At 25.4% G+C, this 24804-nt stretch overlaps 12 protein-coding genes across 12 annotated transcripts; 7 read left to right on the top strand and 5 right to left on the bottom strand. All coding sequences in view use genetic code 6, as the record gives it.

Annotated features, from left to right (window-relative positions):
* Positions 1-135: 135 nt before the first annotated feature.
* Positions 136-882, bottom strand: SS50377_25434 (uncharacterized protein; the record flags this gene model as incomplete). The annotated part of the gene is made up of 1 exon (XM_067909266.1): positions 136-882. The coding sequence occupies one exon, from the start codon at positions 880-882 to the stop codon at positions 136-138; it is 747 nt and encodes a 248-aa protein (XP_067764087.1).
* A 765-nt stretch (positions 883-1647) lies between these two features.
* On the top strand, positions 1648-3231 carry SS50377_25433 (uncharacterized protein; the record flags this gene model as incomplete). Its single annotated transcript, XM_067909265.1, has 1 exon — positions 1648-3231. One exon carries the CDS (start codon positions 1648-1650, stop codon positions 3229-3231), a length of 1584 nt encoding a protein of 527 aa, XP_067764086.1.
* A 24-nt stretch (positions 3232-3255) lies between these two features.
* SS50377_25432 (Phosphoglucosamine mutase) lies at positions 3256-4650 on the bottom strand (the record flags this gene model as incomplete). Its single annotated transcript, XM_067909264.1, has 1 exon — positions 3256-4650. The coding sequence occupies one exon, from the start codon at positions 4648-4650 to the stop codon at positions 3256-3258; it is 1395 nt and encodes a 464-aa protein (XP_067764085.1).
* Positions 4651-7491: 2841 nt separating this feature from the next.
* SS50377_25431 (PHD-like zinc-binding domain-containing protein) lies at positions 7492-9063 on the top strand (the record flags this gene model as incomplete). Its single annotated transcript, XM_067909263.1, has 1 exon — positions 7492-9063. One exon carries the CDS (start codon positions 7492-7494, stop codon positions 9061-9063), a length of 1572 nt encoding a protein of 523 aa, XP_067764084.1.
* A 1616-nt stretch (positions 9064-10679) lies between these two features.
* SS50377_25430 (uncharacterized protein) lies at positions 10680-11402 on the top strand (the record flags this gene model as incomplete). Its single annotated transcript, XM_067909262.1, has 1 exon — positions 10680-11402. The coding sequence occupies one exon, from the start codon at positions 10680-10682 to the stop codon at positions 11400-11402; it is 723 nt and encodes a 240-aa protein (XP_067764083.1).
* A 325-nt stretch (positions 11403-11727) lies between these two features.
* On the bottom strand, positions 11728-12606 carry SS50377_25429 (uncharacterized protein; the record flags this gene model as incomplete). Its single annotated transcript, XM_067909261.1, has 1 exon — positions 11728-12606. The coding sequence occupies one exon, from the start codon at positions 12604-12606 to the stop codon at positions 11728-11730; it is 879 nt and encodes a 292-aa protein (XP_067764082.1).
* A 2309-nt stretch (positions 12607-14915) lies between these two features.
* On the top strand, positions 14916-16781 carry SS50377_25428 (uncharacterized protein; the record flags this gene model as incomplete). Its single annotated transcript, XM_067909260.1, has 1 exon — positions 14916-16781. One exon carries the CDS (start codon positions 14916-14918, stop codon positions 16779-16781), a length of 1866 nt encoding a protein of 621 aa, XP_067764081.1.
* Positions 16782-16834: 53 nt separating this feature from the next.
* On the top strand, positions 16835-18040 carry SS50377_25427 (uncharacterized protein; the record flags this gene model as incomplete). Its single annotated transcript, XM_067909259.1, has 1 exon — positions 16835-18040. The coding sequence occupies one exon, from the start codon at positions 16835-16837 to the stop codon at positions 18038-18040; it is 1206 nt and encodes a 401-aa protein (XP_067764080.1).
* Positions 18041-18362: 322 nt separating this feature from the next.
* On the top strand, positions 18363-19166 carry SS50377_25426 (NADH pyrophosphatase; the record flags this gene model as incomplete). Its single annotated transcript, XM_067909258.1, has 1 exon — positions 18363-19166. One exon carries the CDS (start codon positions 18363-18365, stop codon positions 19164-19166), a length of 804 nt encoding a protein of 267 aa, XP_067764079.1.
* Positions 19167-19168: 2 nt separating this feature from the next.
* Positions 19169-20380, bottom strand: SS50377_25425 (uncharacterized protein; the record flags this gene model as incomplete). Its single annotated transcript, XM_067909257.1, has 1 exon — positions 19169-20380. The coding sequence occupies one exon, from the start codon at positions 20378-20380 to the stop codon at positions 19169-19171; it is 1212 nt and encodes a 403-aa protein (XP_067764078.1).
* Positions 20381-21436: 1056 nt separating this feature from the next.
* Positions 21437-21892, bottom strand: SS50377_25424 (uncharacterized protein; the record flags this gene model as incomplete). Its single annotated transcript, XM_067909256.1, has 1 exon — positions 21437-21892. The coding sequence occupies one exon, from the start codon at positions 21890-21892 to the stop codon at positions 21437-21439; it is 456 nt and encodes a 151-aa protein (XP_067764077.1).
* Positions 21893-21996: 104 nt separating this feature from the next.
* On the top strand, positions 21997-24768 carry SS50377_25423 (uncharacterized protein; the record flags this gene model as incomplete). The annotated part of the gene is made up of 1 exon (XM_067909255.1): positions 21997-24768. The coding sequence occupies one exon, from the start codon at positions 21997-21999 to the stop codon at positions 24766-24768; it is 2772 nt and encodes a 923-aa protein (XP_067764076.1).
* Between the last annotated feature and the right edge of the window lie 36 nt (positions 24769-24804).

Here is a 24804-nt window from a genome sequence, read left to right as displayed (position 1 = left end):
ATAGTTAATGTTAAAAATTCATCGATTAATATTTTATCTTTGCTATAAAAATGAACTATCAACCTATAATATGCTTGAATTGAGATTATCATCATGTAATGCTATATTTTTTAAAGTTTCAACTGAAATCCTCACTCATTTTTAGCTTGTTTTAAGATTATTTAAATAACTCAATATAGACTCCTCTAAGGATTCATAAACATTCAGTTTCAGTTTCGGCTATTACTTTATACTTTCCAATTTATCATGTAACGTCTGTATCTTACAATTGAGTCTAATAAAGTCAGGTAAAAAATCTTTTTAAAATTAATTTGATCTAACTTAACCATCAAGAACGTCAATTTTCATTCTTAAGAGTTAAATAAGAGATAATTAATCAAGTGAAGTATCAGTTTTATTGATTTATTCTATTATATCTGTTTGAATTCCAAAATTTTATGTTACTACTGTAACATCCTAACAACTAAAATCAAATAATTTTTCTGAAAATTAAACTCGAGGAACTTGTATCACATTTTATCCAACAACATTTATACTATGCTATATAAGCTAATTAATTCCGCTTATTTCTTCCTATAACATCGCTCCACCCCTAAATTATTCTTTATGAGATTCCAATTCACGCTCTAAATTTTATAAGTTTGATTCTTAAACATCGATTTAGGCAACTAGGTTCTTAATTTTTATACAAAAATCATCAAATTTCATTATTTACTATGTTGCGAAATTTCGTGATTATTATCGTTTAAAAGACTGCAGTTAAATCTTTAGAGATATATTTTCATCTTACAATTTCAAGAGTTATGTCTCAAGAAAAAAAGTACGTTAGTTTGCAACATCTAATTATAGAAGCACGTTTTTTGAATTACTAAGTGTATTCATCTTTACTATTTTATTAAGGGCATTATTTATAACATATAATATTAATTTATAACCCGATATTTTAAAGTGTATTATCAAAAATAAAATTTGTTATATGCTTCTTGTAGCAATATTATATGAAAATATTATTAAGTATATTTTTTAATAATGTAAAAATTAACGTTAACCGAATTTATAGCATGCATAAAAATATAATAAAACTGTAATGATTTTAATTAAATTGCAGAATAAGTTGATTTCTTCCTAGTATAAAAGTTTGATATGTCTTTGATCTTAGAATTCTCTACATTTCTTATCAATTCTTAGTTATAACTTACTTTGAAGTAAAAATTTATTGGACTATCTATTTATGCTGCTAGACTTTCAGAATTATCAAAAGCAATGATTGGTATTATTGTTTAATATTGTGAGAATACATTCATTGACGCATTAAAAGAAATTCTTAATTAATCATAAGTTACACTGAAAAATATTAAAATAGCTTGCTAAATTATAAATCTTTATCCAAAATAGTTACAAAAGTTGCATATTATTTAGTAATATTGTGCATTTCTTATTGTGAATCATTCTGGTAGCGATCAAGTTAAGCATATTACTTCTTCCTTATTCTAAATTTGCTAAATAGATAAAGTTTTATATTATATAAGCTTTAATTAATAGTTGAACCCATAACATATTTTCTTATTTTAATATTTAGATTATTATCCGTAACATTTGAAATTATTTTTCGATCGCCTGCTTGAATATAATAGTCAACATAAATTAATGAAAGTTCTAACATAGTTTGAATATTTCTTAATTGATTCAAATCACCAGTATAAATAAACTTCTAAAGCTCTTTTATCTTCATTTGCATCATTATTAACATCATCAAATCCAATTATACGTAGAAATTGTACGCTTGTTTTAAAATATTTTCCGTTATGTCAACAAGAAGACAATGCTATTGTTGCATAACTTAATTTTTTACAAAAATCTTTAGATGATCCATCTAATGTAGTTAGAGCAGTGTCTGCTGGATCAGCAAGTTAAATTATTTAAAAATTCAATGACATTCCCAACAAAGAGGCTATGTTATAACTATTATTTAGAAATTCATTTGATCAAGATAACCTAGTAAGAAAATCCACGGTACAAGCCCTATTAGCAATAATTATTAATAATGACAAATAAGCTGAAAGTTTATTAAAATTAAATTAGAAAAATTTCGAGAACCTTTTATATGATAATTCATCTGTACGCTCATCAGCATTAAAATTATATATTTAACTTCTTTAGTCTTAAGCATTGTAACCTAATCCACATATACTAGGGTTGCTAAATGACTAGCGAATTGGATTCAAGCTAAAGTTCTCGGCTCTTTTCCCTTAAGGTATATCTTCTTTTATTTCTGATCCTGAGTTTTGTTATAAGTAAATATTTTTAGCTATTAAAAATTGTAGAAATTTAATAATACCGATGTTAGAATAATCTATATCTAATATGAACCTTAACAAGCATGTGTATTAAATAGCCATCTGTGGATCAATTTCGGCTATATTAAGTGCAATTTTTATTGAGTTAGATGATTTTTCAGTGATTAAACTGAGTATTTAAGCTAGATAAAAGTTATTTTCAGTTACTAACAAAGAAAGAAAAGTATCAGAGATGACGACATAAGCTTTAAATCATAGTTTGAATGGGATGGAAAATAAAGATTTCATATCGAAATTTAATTAATTCTACAAAGCCAATAGGACACCATAAATAGTTATTTTGACTTGTATATTATAAGAGTGGATTAATTTAGGATTTTAAATGACTATTAGCGATATAAACAGTTTACGACTAGTTCTAGACGATAATACGGTGAATGACTGTTTGGATCTCGGATTACTAAACTTAAGCATTGAAAATGTATCTAAAAAAGTATTAAATTGGATTAATTGTATCGAAGTTATTGGTGATATCGAAAATTATAAGATTAATGTTAAAAACCAAGATATTAATATACGGACTTGCTTGGTACTTCTAGTAGACTTTTTAAGGCAATCAGTTGATTATCAAAAATAAAATGATGTATTCATTCTCCTCAACAAGATAGAACTCACGATTGATCCATTTTTAATAGATTTAGACAAACTTTTAACAATTTTTATTGACATTTATCTCAATTAGACCGATTTCTGCCTTACCCTAAACTAAACATAAAGTCTAATCAAATTTACAGACAAAATTAAACTTAACTACGACAGTTTTCCGGAGTTTACCTAGGTTATATGCAGACGAATAGACAAATCTCTAACTCTTCCTATTTTTAGTGGTAACTATTCAGATGAGTAACTAACGATTTTGTAGGATTTGAAGTGATACAACAAATTAAGATTAAACAGCTCACCATCCCAGAAACTCCTAGACTTCCTTTGCTAGCTTTTCTGCTGTTGCGAGATCCTCAGCCTCTGCAAAGATTCGAACAATCGGCTCTGTGTTAGAAAATCTGACCTGGACCCAGCTTCCTAGATTTTCAATTTTTACACCATCTACAAGTACTATTTTTAAACCCTTTGCTTCTTATAATTTGGAAAATTCTGTTAATTTAGTCTCGATACACCCTCTATTTTCTATCTGGTAATCGAATTTGAGCTTTAGAATTGCAAAGCTTTCTAGTCCATGAATTAGCTCTGCAAGTGTCTTTTTCTCTATTGAAATCCACTACAAAATAAGTAAAATGGCTACAATGGAGTCTCGGCCGTAATGTGCGTCTGCCATGATGACACCCCCGTTTCCCTCACCTCCAATCTTAGCACCAACTTCCTTCATTTTCATGCAGACATTCACTTCACCAACGGCTGTTTAAAGTACCTTCGTGTTGAATTTTGCTGCAGCCGCATCGGTTGCGAGGCTCGTAGACACATTTTTAACGACGTATGGAGAAGAGTTCAAGGAAAGATAGCCGGTTACTGCGCTAGCTAGAGTGAGCTCCTCTGAAATGACTTTTCCACCAGCTATGAGAACGCAGCGATCTGCATCTGGGTCCACTGCAAATGCGCAGTCTATGTCTAGAGATGCACAATGCGATTCGAATTCCTTCAGATTTTGCAAGGTGGGCTCAGGGAATTGTGGCAACTTACCAAGTTTCATGTTGAACGGCTCAACCAATATAATATTGAATTATTGACATAGTTACTCGATATATGCGCTTCCTGAAGCGCACATTCCATTAAAAGATATTTTAAGATTAGCTGCGCGGATGATATCTTTGTTAATTTTGTTAGAAGCCAGGATAGCATTTATATGTCGTTGAATTGCAATAGTATTAGAGGTAAATATACAGTTATATCGGTTTCCGGTGTTTTAAACAAATTCTGAAGCATTTTAAATATCTTAGCTATCCACATTCTCAGATTGCAGATCTCCATAAACAGTTTAACAATTTGTTGGATTTAAGAAAATTGAATCTGAGTCTACAAATTTTAACCCGCACCAGTCCTCATTATTATGTGATGCCGTACAAATTATTCCTGCGCATGCAACTTCGGAGAGTTATACAAGTTATTGGATTGTAGGTGTAGGTACTACTCCTACATATTCAACGGAAAAATCTTTAAGAGACGAAATAACAAAAGGTAGATAGATATTGGCAGAGCTTCTACCATCACTTCCAATAATAATATGTTTAATATTTTTGACCCTCAGATAACGTGCAAATGCAGATGTATATTGATGAGCAACTAAGGGTGGGGTAGTTTCTGTAAGAAATCTAACCCCAGAGAAAGTTGCAATAATCATTTTTAATTTAGTGTAGAAAGTAAATAAAATCACATTAAATTATAGTATAATAATAGTAAAGAAACAAATATGATGAGTGAGAATCCAATAGCGGGATAAATCACATTAATGCGACTTAGGCTTAGATTAGATTAAATTTTTTGATATATAAACTTTTTGGTTGAAATATATGATGCATCTGTGTTGTACATTAGTATAGTTTTTGCATTTGAACATTCGAAATAGTTTTCTATTTTTTCAGTGTTTAATAGTATTATAAACATTGTATCACTGTGTTTAATAAGTAAAATATCATCGTTTTATAGCTATGTAATTTTCATGAAAGAATTAGAGAACTAGCTACTGTAGTTACCAATATTATCTATAATTTAATAATCGCAAAATATATATCCATATTTAAATAAATAGTGATATGCAATTTTTAAATCCAGTGATATTTCTATAAACTTTTTAGCAGATAGTTAAATAGTAGAAAACTTATGTTCTAGTTCTAAAAATTTTGGTTGGAAATTTATAATATAATTTTCTATGAATATTGTTAGCGGCATAGATATAAAAGAATTCAATAAGTATTTCCCTTTAATTCTACTTTTAATTGCTATAACAATGCACACTTATTCTTTGACATATATATTATAGATTTAATCACATTTCATGAAAAATTCTTAATAATAAAAGTTTAAAGCAACAATTGAATACATTTCCTAAGCAATATCATCGATTGTGCTTTAAATTATATAATTATGATCCGCACACTATAATAAATGATAGCCATAAAAATTACAAAAATGAATTAAATTTTTATCTACTGTAGGATTTGTTTTCGTTATATTTTGAATTATATACTAATATTATTAATAAAACGCTTTGTGTGTGGAAATAGTAGATAACATAATATTGATTCTAGGCTCGTTAAGGCCACTTAAAGTAAATATTGTTTGCTAATAAAATTCATAAGTTTAGTTATAAGCAAGTAAAGTAGTCATGACCTCCTGGAAAAATGTAGTGTTAAATACAAATCCATATAAATAAGTTTCACCAAAATCCAATTTTCCATTTAACCCATACTAAGAAATTGAATAAACGATTTCACACCTATCTAAATTCTATACACAGAATAAAGATTAGTCGATGCTTGGATTTACAGGATTTACAGTATAAATAGCCTCAGCAGGTAAAAATGGCAACTTTTTCTAAAGAGTGATAAAGATTATTGATATTTAAGGTAAGGGTATTAAGGACTATACACATATCAAAAGTGTATCTGATATATAACATGCATTATTTTTAGCAAGCAAATAAATTCTTACTTATAAATCTAACTTTTTATATTCTTGTTATAGTATATCTTAAAGATTAGTAAATACTATATGATTATCAATTGTGTTAATTAATTAAATACCAGAAACTTTATTAGCGTTGACTGGTTATTCAATTAAGGTTAGCAATGGAATTAAAAATGTAAGTATTTATGATTATAAGTTATGTTTACTAATTGACATAAAGGGCTGTTCATCAATAACTTAAATAGACACTGAATAATTATATTAATTTAAGGTACTAACACGTTAAATATGAAATTAAATAAGTTAATCTGCAAATTAACTAATATTGTCTAAATATAAAACAGTACAATTTATTTTATTAACTAGGTAACTTACAAATGCTCCACTATTTGGCAAGGAGATAATATTTAATTGTATGTTGTCTTTCGATAAAACATCATGCTTAAGGAGTTTAATAACATTCTAGAATTTATTTGTATTTTATAGAATGACACTATTTGGAACTAATAAATTTATAATATGATATTATTTGTTAGATCCAAATACTTATTAATTAGTAAATACTTATTTATTCCCTTAGTATGTAGTCTATAAGGAATTAATATAAATTATTAAAGATTCTAGTATATCTTCAATATAAGGGTTATATTTTGTTTTATTTTTATTTGAATATAATTAAGAATACCAATTAATAAGATTATCTGGTCTTCCATATATAGATTATGCGCTAAAGCTATAGTAATGTGAGCTATTATATGAGACTATATTTCTTCCCTATTACTCATTTTGAACTTTTGAAAGATATGTTGTAATTTAATGACACATCTAATCACATGAAAAATCATTAAATATCTTATATTATTAAAATTTAGAATAATTATGTTCTTAATATTAGTAATATAATATTCTTTCGTCAAGTTTGGACTTATTTAATTATGCTTAAAAATTTATTGGTAAAAAAAATGTTTCGTCCATCTATTAGAAACTACCAAATACTTCAGTAAAATCAATGTAGGGTTCAGAATAAGGATAAACTAAAAACTACTCCTATGTTCCAAAATACATTTATCCATAAATATTTGTATATCTATTTTCTGGTTTATCTAATGGAAAAACTTAATTATAAGCTTTTTTAATCTATGAAATATCTTAAAAGCATTTTTTATTACTAGAATTAGTATTATAGTAGTCAATATTTACATAATTACCACCATACATTATATTTTATTACACTTTAACATTCTACTATTAGCATAATTATAAAGGCTGATCTAATATTTAATCTGCTTTATTGATACTTTAAATTACTGATAATAACTTAGAATGTACAAATTATGATTAATTTTAGAAAAACTACGTTCCATAAATATTTTTATTAAATGGAATGAAGTTGAATATAGAAGTATTCAGATTACTATTTATATCTTTTAATAATTTATTATATATTGTCATTGATTGTGTCAGTAACTACTTATCACTATCTAAACTCTATAGTATAATTAACAGCATTTCTTCTATATGTAATTATATATAAAAATATAAAAATAACTATATAATGCTGAATTAAGGATAACAAATTATTGTAGTATATGACGATGGTGATTACACAGCTACATTAGTAAATTATGATTCACTGTAATAAAAAATAAAAAATGCTCTTTTTAATTAATTAATAAGTAGATAGCTTACTTTTACTGTTAGATTTAAAGAAGATGATGAATATTCATATGATGTTATAACAATCGATTAGATTAAATCTCCTCTTAATGCTTTATAATATTAAATATTAGGTAATAAAGTACCACTTGTGGTATCAAATTCAATTTTTTATGAGATATCGAATTTTTTCAATTAACATCCTTAAACTGACCTAGTAGGCGATATATTACAATTCTAATAACCATATCCATTATTTTTAGGTTCATTTCCAACTGCTCCTACAAACCTCTCATAGAGATTCTTTGGAAATGAGTTCATTTGTGATTATTGTGGTTTTGTAGATCAAAACTAAAATTTAGTTTAATTAGACTAGTTTTGTATATCAATGCTCTAACCTTCTTATTTATTTTAACTATAAAAAATTATTGCCTACAAAAATTTGTAGAATGAGACTTAATACCTTGCATGTGGTGTGAGTATAAACAATAATATTGAATTTCCAGTTATTTTCCCCCTAGAAACAGTAGTTTTATCTTAAAATTCATTTAATGTTAAAAACTTAGCAATTATTTTCACTGAGTTAGCTACAAACCTTTAATTAGATTTACTCTTAGAAGAAGAAGAGCAACTATTACCCACCGCTGATGATCTTATTTTAGGTCTAAATTACTAATGGCTCGATGGTCTTTAGTTAAAAAAAGGTAACCAAACTCTCTCACCAGCAACCCCTTTAGAGATTCTTAATTGTAGTTTTTGGTTTATATAAGGAAAAATTATTGATGATAATGGAAATATCGCAAAATTGCGACCACAAAAAGTCAATTCTGATGCTAATTTTTGTTATTAAATGTAAGAAAACATAGAATTTACCTATTAACAACCATTATTTGCACAACTAATACAATTTTTAGAATCTGAAAAATATTTATCAAACAACAGACTTATAATTGATAAGGTATCAATATAACGAGTCTTATCATTTGTGTTGTCATATAAGCATATACGATGTGGATTTTGCGGAAAAGAGATTTAGGAACATTTTGCAGGTCCCTTCCTTCATAGTTTAATTTAAACCAATGATGTTCTAGGATAACCGATTTTAATAGCATTCCATCGTGATTGTGCTAGATTCGTTCCAGAAGTAGCTGAGTTTACCAAAAATGAAGAAGTTACAGACAGCGTAAATATAAATATAAAGTATCCTTGGGAAGTGCAATATTGTATCTTAGATAGATTTTTCAGGAGGAATTTGATCGTGGCGGAAACTGAAATCTATTAATTTTTAAGGAAAGCATTAAAACAAGATAGAATAAACAATAAATGTACTATTTGTTAGTAGTTTGGAGCTGTTATAGGGTGTTGGGATAGTACATGTGCTTTTACAGCACATTATTACTGTATTATGAGTGCTGGATTGGTTTTTAAAGAAGAAAAAAAAATATATTGCAAGAAACATATGAAGAAATGATGATTTTATATATTAATATATTATAATTTTTTTGAAAATTATATGAATTATGCTCCTATTTATATTTTTACTGGCAATGGAAAGTTAACCTAACTTATCTTAGAGATAAATGCCTCATATATGAGAGTTTATTATAAAGATTAATTCACTAGTTTCGATATAAGATAAGTTACTGTTTCGATAGATAAAAATACAGCTTATTTATTCAAACTTAAGATAAATAACACGTATATCTGTTATTCAAATTTCAGAGATAATATTATTGCAATGCTTTTAAATATTAAGCAATTTGATATTTCATTTTTAACATAAAATTTCAATGATATTTTATTGAATAATGATGGGCTAGTTATTTGTAATTAGTTTGTATAGTATACTGATTTAAAAGTATGTAATGATCATATTTTATATAAAGATTCTTAAATTTATTTGATTGATTAGTAGTTTTATAATCTATTCATAAAATTAGTTTAGTTCTTTTAATCTTGCCTTAGTAAATTTAACAATAAAGATTATTTATGCAACAATAATTCTCATAGCACAAGTCATATAGATATTGAGCGATCTGCTATGCTGTAATCATATATATAGAATCTTGAAATAGATAAGAAGTCAGATATATTTATTATAGAAGATTTATTAGTTGATTTCCATAATTATGAAAATAAATTATTGATTGAATAATTACTATTAAGCAATGAGAAATTTGCAATTTATGTTTAGTAGTATGGCCTTTTATTTTTCAAAAAGTATATTACTGCTTTATAATTAAATGTTCTTCCAGTTGAGTTTGTTGATATAGATAAAGACTTTAGTTTCTTATATTATCAAATTCAAAAAAATAATATAATATGTTAGTAAAAATTGTAAGATAATTAATCTTAACCTAATATTAATACTCTCAAGAAACCCTAGAATACAGTTCTTACTTAACCCGATATTGCTGTTTTAGTAAACGAAAAATAAAATACTGATAATATAATATAAGAAGGCACAAATTTGTCATACTAAGATGAATATTAAGTACAATTAAATGATTAAACTAGAACTTTAATTATGAATAGTTCTAAAGCTAACTAAAGAACAAACTTTACATTTATATAATAAAGCATTAAAATTCTTAAAACGCCTATGATTTGTTAAATTTATTCTTATAATAGGTTGAAACATATTAAAATATCATTAAATCCATTATTTGATTACTAAACTAACGAGTTGGAATTATATTATACTTTTAGGAAAAATATTAAAATTACTTTTAATGGAGATTATATGAAGTTTGTGCCAGTTTAAATCTTAAAAGAGTTTGATATTTAATAATAATTTTTATAATTTGACATACTAAATTGGAAAAGTAGAACCGCTGTTTTATAAAATAAGTATTCTGAAAAAATTATATTGATTTTTGCAACCTAAGTAGAAAAAGAATAGTTTTGCTATTCGTTAGGTGTTATTATGTCTTTCAAATAAAGTTAGTGATTTTGTTATTATACGTGTAAGCTAAAAGGTAAATTTCATATAATATATGATTGTAAATGTTACTAAGTCTCTACCCTTGCTTTAGAAAAAAATCTATTAAATCTATTCTCTACATGTTTATATTTACATTATTAAAAATGGTCAAGGCTATAATCCTTTGCAACAAAGTTTAACTTACTGAGTAAAAACCTTAGTTAGAACTCTCATTATTAAAATTATCAAATCGCCCTATAATAGAATATGGAATTTGTGCATTAGCAGCAGCTAAAATCTAATAAGTATATCTAATAACTGATGAATCCAAACAATATTATTAATATATTAAAGGACTTCAAAAAATGTATAATGTATAGATTAATTTAAGTAACGATCCCAATAATATATTGGCTTTATTTGCAGAGGAAAAGTTCATTATTTATCCAGGATAGCTATTTTGCACTTTTGACTTTGATTTGTACTGTTCCTTTGAAAATTTTTCCAAAGTATAAAATGTAGATATATTTATAGGATTAGGACGAGAATTCTTATAAGAAGAAAAAATAATTCCTAATGCAATTATTCAACCATAATTTTACAGCTTGAATTAAACATTATAGCAATTAATAAAATGTAATATGTATATAATGTAAAACTTTGATGTTGATAATTGTCTAAGTACTATATAGTCTAAACATTTTGTAATAAACAGCTGCTTAGAGAAAGGAATCTTATTAGGAAATGGTGTTTAAATTATTAATTCTATAATTGGTGAAAATGTAATTTTCGAAGATAATAGTAAAGTAGAAAATTGTTACGTTGAAACTGGTATTCGAATTAAAACTGGAAATACATTTAAAGATCGAATAATTGTTAAAGAATGATATTTCTATTATAATTTATTATAAAATTATGTTTGTACTATGTTGTGCTGCCTATTGATAAATTTTAGTTAAAAACCGTAAATCTCATTTTATAACAATAATTATTTAATTAACAAAATATATTTGATATAGCAAACACAGATTTATATTTTAATAATAGGATTTATAATATAGTTTGGTTTTTACGTTTATATTATAGATATTACAAATTTATAGTAAGGAAATATTTTTAACAATATTCTTATCTATAATTTTTGCTATTGTTAATTTACTTACACTTTCAAAGATTAAATAATAGTGTAAATATAAATAATCTTTAGTTATTTCACTATTTTAGGTCAACTATATAATCTCCAACATTTATAATGTTATTTCTGCAATTGTATAATTCACACCCATTAATTGATTCAATTTCAGTGCTGTAAAAAGTGGGAATATAAAGTTAACCACACTTCTTAGCTACAATCGTTAACTATATAATCTTCACTTCACCTGCTGCAAGGCTGACTTCTTCTGGTCCTCTCACATAAAAATCATCAAATGCTAATTTGAATAATTATGGAGCTTTAAGAGAAGCATAAAGTTTATATTATAAAGTAACGGATTGCTTACATCTGACCTATGATATTGGTTAAATATTCTCTACTAAAGATCTATTTTGGTATGTAGCATTTATTTCAAATAAAAAATTTTTTGTTTTTATTTAAAAGATAAAATTAATCGGCGAAACTGGTGCAGAAATAGATTAAGTAAGACAGTTAAGTTACTATGGCTTATAATCCTCGTTTCTAATTACTTTTTGTTAATCTGATAATTGCAGTGAAGTTTGTCCTTAAAGTAATTATTACTAATTAAAGTATTAAATTGAGAATCTTCCACTCGTTACACGTAGATTTACTTTGAATAGTTATTCAAACTAGAGCAATTCTTAATATATATATTGCTTAGTCTAGGTTTAAATAATAAATGTAAGTTTTGATTCCGAAATTCGACAAAAAATAGGAATTTTAAGATAAAACTTATCTAAATCTAATTCAAAATATTCATTATCGCAATTGCAATCAATATGATTTTTAAAATCAATATCATCATAAATGCTAATATGATCTAAAACTTATAAACCTTCCGATCCAGATATTTTAATTTTTTATTAAATATCTTTTATTTATTCCACTTCAATACATATATTTTAATATGAATTCATAAAAAGCTTAGAAGAATAATCTTTATTTATTATTTTAAATTTGAAATGATGTATATTTGGGACTTAAACAATAAATACTTCATTATCTATATTGGTTTATTAGATTTAGTTTTTAATGTTAAATATTTACTTACAGAGTAATAAATTATATTTTATATTATTTTTATAAACTAAAAACCAGGTGTTCTTATTTGTGGAAATAAGAATCTAATCAATATACAGAAATTGATTATTCTACGAAATATTGTATTCAGGAGTAAAATTAATATGATTAGCACCTATTTTTATTGTTTAATCTACATCTTATATTTATTCTAAGGAGTTAGTATAATGAATTTTGATTTTTATAAATTAAAATGGCAAGTCTTAAGTATTCTTAAAGATAAAATATATATGCTATTCTTTATCTGATGTTATAATATTATATCTACAGTGGTCTTAAAAATATTATTTAGCACCTTCAATATGCAAATTTTCAATACCAAGCAAGTCTGATTTAATTACTTTCAAATTGATATTTTCAAATAAATATTCCTTATCTAAAATAAGCTCATCATAAGTTTTCTTTACTGGTAGTAAACTGAATAAATACCGATTTATGCTAAATGAGAGACTATCTTTACAATTAGCACACAGTTAATTATAAATCATATCTAACATTATAATAACCATATTATGTTATAGATTATTTTATTACCGTAGCTGCTGAAATGTTTATTTCAAAAAAGCACAATTATGACTGATTTAGTCTAACTATAAAAAACATAGTATTTAATATTTCTAATTAAATGATAGATATTAACCTTAAGATGAAATCATCACAAGAATATCTAATTAAGCATCTACTTTTTACTTAAATAAAAATTTATCTTAAAAGGTGCGCACTTCTTAATAATTATAAAGAAATGAAATATCTGATTTTGAAGTGTATTCATTAAATAGAAAACTATATTGTACTAGGAGTGACTGAATAGGCATAGGTTCAGCTTATACCTTATCTAGTATAATTTATAATTTCTAGTAGTCTATTAGGTTAATTCTTGATATAAATGAAGTAAGTAATTAAAATTAAAAATAAGATTTAAGATTTAGTGATAATTTATCTTATATTGTTAGTATATATTAAGAAAATTCTTGTTGAAACTAGTACATTTAATTCTGATTAGGATATAATATATGTATGACCTATTTATAAATTTTTAAAACGAGACTTTCTGAAAAATATTCACAGGAGAAAAGCAGTTATGTAAAGAAAATTAATAAATCAAGTAAACTAAGTTATTTTTAATCTAGTTTCCTAAAAAATTATTAAATTATTAAAGATTCAAAATATGAATCAGATTTGTTTAAATTTTATTTTGCCTAAATAAAGAGAGATTTATTATTATTTGAATCAAAAATGTTATAGGTATAGTCTAATCCTAATAAGAGCAATTGATTTTGACATTAAAATATCTATGGTGCAAGAAGTACTTCTGTTTTAAATTATATATTAATAAGCTATTTTTGAATAAGATCAATTTATGTAAGCAGTGTCTCTTAGAATTATTATAAAAAATATAATTTGTATACGACTGTATTAATACTATTTTCTATATAATGTGAAGTTATAGTGTTACTTTTATTTAAGTAGTATTTACTGTGTTGCTAATATAAAATTTATTAAGATTCCTACTCTAATTAAGCAACAAAAGACACTAACTCATTATATTACTTGAATTACATTATTTATTAAATAACTTTTGGTTATTTTTAAACAAATTATTTATGTTATCTTGATGGAGCTTACATAATTTTATTTTTATCAAATGGAAATATAATAATATAGCTTATACACTATCCTACCTAACCTTCATATTTATCATAAAATTTATCAATAACTTCTTGTATATTAGGACTATCATATAATGGTATAAAAAGTATAGCATGTGTAGGTTTATGAGCTGCTAAACGTGAACTAATGTTATTTTCCCTTATAAATGCTAATAATTTACTGTTTAAATTCATGATAACTGAATCCAGAAACGAATCCTGCGTAGATTAAACTAAAATAGGAATTTGAGGCATTTTAATTTAAACAATATAAATTATTAGATTTATGATATTTATATTAATTAAGTTAGAAAATAATAATTTTAAAATAACATATATTTTCAGGTTTACATTACTCTTTTAAGGTACTGAGTTATAACAAATTAGTATAAATTACTTTGTACATAAAGTCTTGCTAATTTTATCAGTAATATCAGAGTTTCATGCAATAGTTTTTATATATTATAATATTATTAGTATATTTCCTAAAAATTAAAATGGAATCATTCGAAATTCATCTCAAAGACATATCGAAATTCTACTAAAATTTCAATAAATTTACCTTATAATTTATTAAATCATAACAATAATCACTACAAGCGCTTACCTCACTAGCTGAATAAATTGGAATTTTTACTTCCAGCAACTCAGCTTTAAACTTGAAGTCACATCTATAAAGTCTTTAATAACTTATTTAAACTTTTTCAAATGGTACATTAAATCTAGTCGCTAGTTTATAACCAGTATTATCTGCATCAAACTTGCTCGATGATATAAAAATGATATAAAATGCACTTAAAGCATCAAAAATGGCAAAAATACCTTTCATATAGTAAGCAAATACTGATTTTTTAATTGCTGCTGGTGATTTTGAACGAAAAAGATATAAAAATTCAAAAATTATTGTCAAAAATTTTGGAATTGGAATTCTTAAATTTTCAGCTCCAATTTTAGAAAAGAGTAGTGGAATAAGTTAGATTTCTGATGAAATTGATGAAATCGATGGTATTTTGGGCATCAGTTAAAGATTTTAAGGGTTTGATTGCGGAAAGGAAACTGTAGATATTTTAGGTGTTAGAGGACGTTAATATGGAACGGGGACTCAGCGATTCTAATCAAAGGATATTTCTAAGGGTTAGACCTCTGGAAAGAAAAAGTAATTATCTACTCAAAAAAGAAATAAGTCTCCAATTTAGGTATATGGAGGAACTGTAGCAACTAGCCCAAGTTAAACAAGTGGATAGATAGGGAGTTAAAAATAGGTTAAGTAAGATGATTTTATATAAATAATTCCAATGTCATAGTCTGCTTAATAGTAGACTAGTTATCTTTAGTAATAGTAGTATGTTTAGGTTGGAGGATAAGTAAACAGTCAGGAGTAGGATTAGGTATAAGAGTAAGTCTAAACTAAACAATAAATATAAAGTACTGTATAATATAGCCCATAAAATGCTGTTTATAAGAAAAAATAACCTAGAAGTTGTAATTATAAATTTGAAGAGTCAACTATTGAAGATGAAATTAGAGCTGAAGTATATTAAGATAATTTGATTCTTTTAGATGTTCCTTCCCCAGGAAAATTGAAAACACCAGAGGACATACAACGCTAATTAGATGCCTTATCAGTATTAGAAAAATATTTATTAGCAAACCAATCTATTAGTACACATTAATAGTTATCCTAACATGTTTAAGGAACATATCATTTATAGAAATAGGCTTTAACAAACTAGTAATCTTCTTTCACACAAGATCATTAAGGTTTATCAGTATCTGCCCCAGACCCAATGTTTTATTAATAGTAACTTTCGGCGATCTAATAATAGATTAATACAATTCCGAGTATTTAAAGTTTAAATGATCCTAGTCAGTTATAAAATACTTAATAACCATAGTAGTAAAATCCTAGCTAAGAACAACTAATGAAGTAACTTACTGAGTTATAGACATAAATTAATCAGTAAGCGAAATCTCCTATTTAATAGTAGATTTCTATCGTCTAACCGATTTGTTTAGATAATTCTTAGTCGTCATCTATATTAAAAAATAATTCTATCAAAGAATAGCTCGTTACACAACCGGAACCCGAATAAATTTAAAGACCCGTATCAGAAAGATCTGATACAGAGCCTTCTAAAACATCGAATTCCTCAAATTCTAAGAAGGGATTTTTTAAATAATCTGAGACTAAGAAAGAAACTAAAAAATTTGATTTGTATGGAGATGACGAAATAGAAGACAACAAAAAAACAAAAAATCCAATTAAAAAATCAATATTACCAAATATTGATATAGATATCCCCGAGCTAGAGAGTTAGGCCTCAAATGTGAATAAAAAGGTCAACCTAGATGCATTTTTCTGATTTAATTATTATTTAATTATAATTATATTATTATATAACTTTTACAAAATTCAATGGAATCTTATGATTAGACTTTAAAAGAGCAACAAAAATTCTACTAAAATGCAAACAAACACTTTTTATAATTTACTAAACATCTTATTAATGCATAAAATTCTTTATAATAATTAGAGCTCTAGTTTGAAATTTTTTCTTAATAGTACGCCTGTCCAACAGCATTAAAACAGCCATTTCAATCACTCAAGAATCTTACAAATTATTATTAATAAGCTATTAATTTAGCAACAGATAACTTTGGCTAGGCAGCACAAAACTTTGACGTTGGTCCTGAATTTAAGTCAATAAATGTTCTATTAAAGGCAGTTAAAGCAACAAAACAATCATAAGACTCAAATATAGAATTTATTAAGGGTTGTGCAGCATTTGAATGTGAAAGAGCACGTGCAGCTAAAGATTTTGCGATTAATTTTGCTGTAGGTAGTGCGAAGTTATGTAGTAAAGTGTTAGGATACTCAGGAATTGTGAATTAATCTGCAAATGAAATTAACCTAAATGATGTGATTTGTAGTGTTGCTCGCCGGTTTAGTGGATTAGATGTAGGCGGAGACATAGAGACTGTCTTAGGCGTTAAAAATATAAATAATAGAGTGAAAAGTCCAAAGGGAAATAAGAAACAGCTAAAGTCCGATAAATCGTAAAAATCATCTGGGATAATGTAAAAAACTGTTACGTTACATACAGGTGATAGCATTTGTGTGGAAGCTGAGAGTCCATAATTTACTAAATAATTTGAACATACAGCTATTTCACCCGCAATCCAATAAAATCAAAGTTAACAGATTAAAGTAAATTAAAATACATAGTTTATTGGTTCTCCTTAACATAATCGTATATTATTTTAAGAAGGAGAAAGTATCCCTGGACCTAGTTAAGCTATACCAATACCTAGAATGTTATTAGTTGATGATGAAGAAATAGAGCCAATTATAAAGAATACTGCTAATTTTAAACCAAAAATTTGTATTCCAAGATATAATTTTGATGATTCACTTATGGATGATAAAGAAGACTAACTACTAAATCTGCGATTACCTACATAAGCTATATTAAGTATAAATTAACCAAATTTACAGCTACCAAATCAACCTGAAACTAATATAATGTCTACGGAGGAACTAAAAAAGTAAATTGATAATCTAAGATAACTTGAATCAGAGTTACTTCGAAGTTCTAATCCTACTATTGATATTCCACAGTGATGATTTTTGCTTTACATATGCTGATTATAGATTTGAATATTATAATTATTAACAGTAACTATAAAGAAACTATATTGCTTCTAAATGTCTGTAGAATTCAATTTTACCTAAATAATTATTAATATTAATGTAATAAACCATAGTGATTTATATTATATATTTATAACTAATCATATACGTTTATACCATATTATTACAATTTTCTTTAATATCGATACAGAAACCCCGATAGTCAATTAATTAAGTAGTTAGCATATTATTTTTAAAATAAATATTTATAGATAATAATACGATGTATAACTAATATACATTCCAATTTATCATGGAATTAAACTATACACATCCTGGTTTTGATCGTATATCACTTTAAATTACTGAAGAATAAAGAGAAAAACTTTTAACCTCGGCATTGTCTAAATTTATTATTCTTAATAAATCTTCTCTATTTGTTCTTGTATTAGATTCTTGCTATATTCATTCTAAGCGTGCACTTTAAGAACATTTTCCTACCATTTCTTATAATAATGCCGCATTACATGGGTTTTTAGGGGATGCTGCTATATTTTCTCTTGTAATTACATTAGAACATAAAGGATTTGAGTTCTTCAGTTCTTTAGCTTATGCTGATATTGATCGCGTATCATAATGTGTTTATGCTGCTTTTGCAACGTAAAAGTTTATTAAAGAATACAAATTTTGCAGTTAGTGTGGTCAGAAAACCAAACCTTTTAAAACTCTAAAAACTTCTTTATTTTGTGATGACTGTGAAAAAGAAATTTAACTACAACTTCCAACAGATGTCCTTAGCATCCTTATTTGTGATAATAACATAAGTTCTATGCAAAGAAGCTTGGTTATGCCTGGGGAGACGATATAATAAGCAGTAACAAGATAATATTAGTTACAAAGAACCGAGATATAGTAAATTATAACATTACCAGACAATATACCATTTTATGAATAATATTTATCTTAAGCCTTTTTTGTGGTTATTAAATCTACTAAATCAATAGAAAATATGACTAGCTTAGAAACATGGGAGTTAAGCTAATAAGAAAAAACCGTTTAGAAGTTATTTTAACGTTATGTTTGGGAAAATATAATTAATTAAACTGACATTGAATGAAATCATTTCATGTATTATTATTAAATCGTCTTTTATATCATTTCTATAATAGATTTGGAGGGTTAAATTTTAAATTTTTAACTGATAAGCATTATAGCTCTTTTATTCTATGCTTCTAAAAATTGTGTTTACTTTAACAGACCATCAAACTCAGTTTTCATCTGACTAATTAAGTTTTATGAGTTATGTGTTTCGTTACCAATTTAATTTAATTATACTTATAATTATTAGTTTTTGATAGTAACCGATTTGTTTTATTGTTGTAAGTGTTCATTTTTAAACTGAAACGATTGATTTTCCTACTTTAATGAATTTATAACTGATTACTATGCATTATCTGTCAGCTCAATTGAGCTAGACTTTTCTTAGAAAAAAGTAAGAGTATTTTATAGCTGAATTATATTTACACGAAGGTCCATTTCTTTATTTTTAATTTACTATAAGAATTCTTATTTAGTTTCAAGCAGTTCAACTCTTAACTCTTGTATTTTATTCGTAGATTCTTTCTACAAACTAAGGAAAGAATTCTAATAAGTAGAAAGTTTCATTGCGAGGTCATTATTAATCTACTATAGATCTCTAATTTTTGTAGATATTACTTTGGATTCTTTTTAACCCTCAAGTTTTTGAAGTTAACATGTGGCTTCACGAACTTTTAGGTCTGATTCAGCACGAATTAGACATAATTTTTATTCTAAATTTTATTTAACCTTTTTATACTAATTTAGTTCATGTTAAAGCTTAGAAATTTCTAGTTCACTATCTTCTAATGATTGTTATAAAGATTTAATAGTTTAATTACTGCTTGTATTAATATTATCATATTATGCTTGAATCTGAATAATTTTATCTGTTAACTTATCGATTTAATAATCTCTAATTGATTACTTCATTTGATCTGTATCTTCTTATTAGTCCTAAATTGGTTCAACTTATGAATGTAAAACAGAAGTTAAACTTTTAGATGCTTCATCAAATAGATCATTAAACTTAACCGTAGTCTAATGAAAACTAGATGATGAAAGTGATTGTATAAGTTACGATTATTGATCATTTTCCTATTATTCTTATTAATTCATCAATTTTGTTATATCTATCTCATATCCTTATGATACTGAAGAACGTTTTAGCTATATATTATTTAACTGTTAGTCGTATTATTCCCCTTCTTTAGATTTTAAAAATGAAATAATATCTTTGTGTGATAATTACATTAAAATTTATTGACATGGATTTATATAATAATTGATTAATATTTAATATGTAAACAAAATGTTCATTAACGATTAATTAGTTTCTGAAAGCTTTCAATTATAAAATTGATACAGTAGATACTATAGATTCATTTTATTAGTTATCTTAATCATTCTTTTTATTGAATAATAAATAATAGCAATAGCAATAGTAAATATTAAATTAATTTATTACTAATTCTCTATCATTTATGTTTAATATTGATCAAATATAATCATTTGTAGAGTAATATTGCCTGAGAATAGCATAATTTTAACGAGCCTAAAATCTTAAATTTCTTAAATTTTTTGGAAATGTATCACTTGAATGGGGGTCATACTTATTTATCTATTTGACATACATTGGCTAATATTATGACTAGTTCGATTCATATACTGTAGATGAATAAATTTAGTTAACACGAGTAGGGTAGAACTTGTCATTTTAGTTTAGAGGGTTGTTTGCTCCACCTGAGATTGTTAACTATTTAACATTTTTATAAGAGTTTTTCATTTCTATAATCACATCATACTAAGTAATCATCAATATTACTAACATTTTATTAAATCAATGTTTATTTATTAATCCATTATTATAAAATCTGGACAATAATATAATGCTTGTAAGGAAATTTAGATATATAGAATAAGTGATAATAGAAGTAATTTAGAGCTAATCTGATGACTATATATTCTTGAAAAGTATTGCGTCTAAAATTTAATCAAATTTGGTATTAAGATCAATAGATTTTTAAATATTAAACGCAATACTGCAATTAGATTCATCAATTAAAATTAAAACAAAAAGTGTGATAAGGGGGATAAAGTCATCAGTAATTGACAGAAGAATGAATGCTATTCAACTATTTAGTAGTATAGTTTAGATACAAAATAATATAGATATTCTTTTTCAATGTTAAGAATAAAACTTAGTTGAATATTGTTAGAACTGTTATGAGAATGGAGATCTTTTTATGGAAGATATTATAGAAATATTTAGAGAATATGGGCTAATGAGTTTTGAATGAAGTATACATATCACTTCCCAATAAAACCGATTGTATTTGAAGCTAGGTAAACTTTACCATCAACATAACCAACAGTGTTGTGTTATGTCCGACGAAACTAAAGATAGTTTCCTATTGAATTAGATTTATATTTTGAATTAGGTTAAGTTCGTTGCTACATTTATTGATTTAACTATTTTGTTGAGTGTAGAGTATATAAGTGAACTTGTTTTTTCTTTTTAGGAATAAATGTGCCATCGATTCCTTTTTTCATACATATATCTTCAGTTAGTGTTGTTAAAGGGTTAGCATTCTTGTATATGCAAGCATGATGGTGTGTTTCTACTTCAAACTCATTACTTAGAAAAAGTGAAGATGCCGTATTCGTCTTCAAGTGAATATTATTATGTTCAGTTAGTATATTATAGCCATTGCGAAGATGCTATGGATACACATCCTAAGTTTAGCTTTAAAGGGTATTAATCATTAATCTGCTTTAATATTAGTAATTATTTTTATATATAGAACTTAGTATTTTTAATAAAAAAATACATTTAATAATATAAATAATCTATCATTCATCATCATTAAATGGATTTTAACAGTTTTATATCCAACTAATTGAAAGCTACTCCACATATGCTTAGACTTCAGCAGTAAAATTTGACATGTTTTCCTAGTATTAATAAATCTTTACTACAAAAATGCGCTTAAGTACAATTATTAAATCTTAAAGATAATAATTTTTCATCGCTTTCTGATTTGGCAAAATCACTCACAATTTTCAGCTCATTATAAATTTTACTTTTAGATGCTGAAGCTGAAGATGATGTATTAATGGATTTTGCTACTGTGGGTGACTTACGTGTCTTAGATGATTTAGTACTTAATGAGGATGAGGTTCTAGAATAATATAATGATCAGATCAGTGCAATGAATTAGGAGGTTGAATTTATGGATTATTAAGATTCTTTTGAATTATAAATTTCGGATAATGCATCTCTATTAGAAGCAGCTTTCGTCTGTGATTTAAATAATGATTAATTTCTAAATTAGATAGATATTTCAAGATAATTCAAAGCTTTTATGTCTAGAAATTGCGAAATTGATTTAGATATTGCTAGTTTTCCTTTGGGAATAGAATATTTAGATTTATAATAATGTACAATAACTAACTTTGATATATCAAAACTTGCAATATATTAAAAATTGAAAATAGTTAAGATAAACAGTATTTAAAATTGTGATATTGAACAATTAATTTTAGAAAATCCTGATATTGTGAAAGTTAATGACATAATTATAGGGTTAGATACTGAAAATCTTGATTAATATTATGGATTAATGTTTTAAAAACTTGAGAATTATAATTAGTTTATAGATTAAGAAGAAGAAATGTAAGATATTTTATAAATTCTGGAAGATTCTGAAACTGATCTTAAGATTGAAGATTATTTATAGAACGATGGAAAGTTATTAAAATTAATCAACCTTAATTCTAGATAAGTTTAGCTTTTATTGAATAAAATTGATTCTGATGTGGATAAAATTATTATTGAAAATTGTGATATTTCTAATATTAAACAGTTTAATGGTATAATGTAAATTAAAATGTTATCAATTTATAATTGCTATTTTTAATCTTAAGATTTAGAAAAAACACTTTGTTAATTTAAAAATCTATAATATATGTTTTTAGGTGATAATTTACTTAATTAAGTTAGTAGTTCTATTTTGACTATTGAGTTAGCAGATCTGCTATAAATAAATTAACAACCAATCCGGCCTAATACGGATGTTCTCAGTGCATCAGAAATTATAAATTAATCATAAGTTTCTTCGATTTTGTCTGTAAATAATTCTAATATTCTTTCCCCTGGTGATCAAGAAATGGAAAATTTACTTAAAGATGTACTTTTATCATAATAGTAATCGAGATTAAAATAATCGGCACATATCTCTGATTTTGAAGATGACAAAGAAATTGATTTAAACAACTCAGTTTCAGATATTTGTGAATAAATACAATAAGAAAGAAATTCGCTGCTTATTTAATCAGAGTATGTTCATTAAGATCCTATAAAGGTTTTTTCCACTCCTTATTCAAAAACCAATATACTATCAGCGATTTAAATAAAATCTCTTATTCCTGATATAACGAAACATTTAACAAAGTAAGACAACGCTATACCTTAATAAAATGACAATGCATAAAAATAATTTTATGAGTTTAAAACCTAGTTGAATCAAGTTGAGAATGTTAATTAAGTCAGTTTAAATTTAATAATTTAATAGTTCCATAACGAAGTTAATTAATTAATTCATAATTAAGAAATTGGTACTGGGTATTAGATTTTTGATGATAATTTAGACTAAATTAAGCTGAAATATTAATCTATTTCTTCAATTTTGGATTCTTCAAACAAAATTGATGTTGATTTTGTTCCAGAAAAACCTGAAGAATCTGATTTTAATCATAATTCTAAGCTTATTTACGCTCAAATAAAGATAAATACTCTATAAAAAGAATCATTTACTCATCAAAAGGCCTCCATTTAGTCTGTAACTAATTTTCATGCTTTGTTATACGCAAACCAATAAATATTAGAAATTTATTAAATTAATGCTGCATTATAACTTTCATTACATCATATAAATTCTAAAAACATAGAAACTCGTAATTAAATAGTAAGAATCCAGAAGATCTTCAATAAATTTATGTCAAAGCTTAAAAAATTGTCTAACTTACTTATTTTTAAGAAAAACTAGGCTTAGAACGAAGATTTTAAGGCTAATATATTTGAAAACTAAAAGTTATAAGGCTCATAATTCATTAAAAAAGATAATAAAGTTTAATCTAATTTATTCTCTGTAAATTAAATTGTGAGTATATTTAATTTAGCGCTAAAGATATTTAGCTAAAATAATCGTAAAGAAATGTCATAATTTGATGTTTTTTTTAATAACTAGTTTTTTAACACGAAATTCGGTTTGGTTTTTGGTTAAATTAAGAAAACCGTATTTTATGAATCTCTGAAAGTCCAAAAATAAAATTCATTAGTTCAAGTCATATAATTGGTGATTGATTAGAAGAAATATGAATTTTATAGTTCGGAATATCATAAGATTTAGTAAGTCTGTATTGATTTACTGATCGGTAGCGTTTTTGAACTTGATAATGCGCTGGATTAAGAGGTTGTGGAAAAAAAAGTACAATGCTACAAAAATATGAAAATTCCAGCTTAGTATTGGACTGATGCATTAGAAACAATTGATCCCTTAATAGGATACTCTGATAGATAGAAATAAATGACCTTTGATGAATTGGTTGGATTCGTTTTACTTTGGAAAATAAATTAATGAATGATGATTTTTATATATGATATATTTTCACTCCTT

The sequence above is a fragment of the Spironucleus salmonicida genome, chromosome 5 (genome assembly GCF_000497125.1).
Source record: "Spironucleus salmonicida strain ATCC 50377 chromosome 5, whole genome shotgun sequence".
In the NCBI taxonomy this organism is placed as follows: Eukaryota; Fornicata; order Diplomonadida; family Hexamitidae; genus Spironucleus; species Spironucleus salmonicida.
The sequence above is the reverse complement of the archived record's forward strand: the minus strand, read 5'-3'. Positions and strand labels throughout refer to the sequence as shown.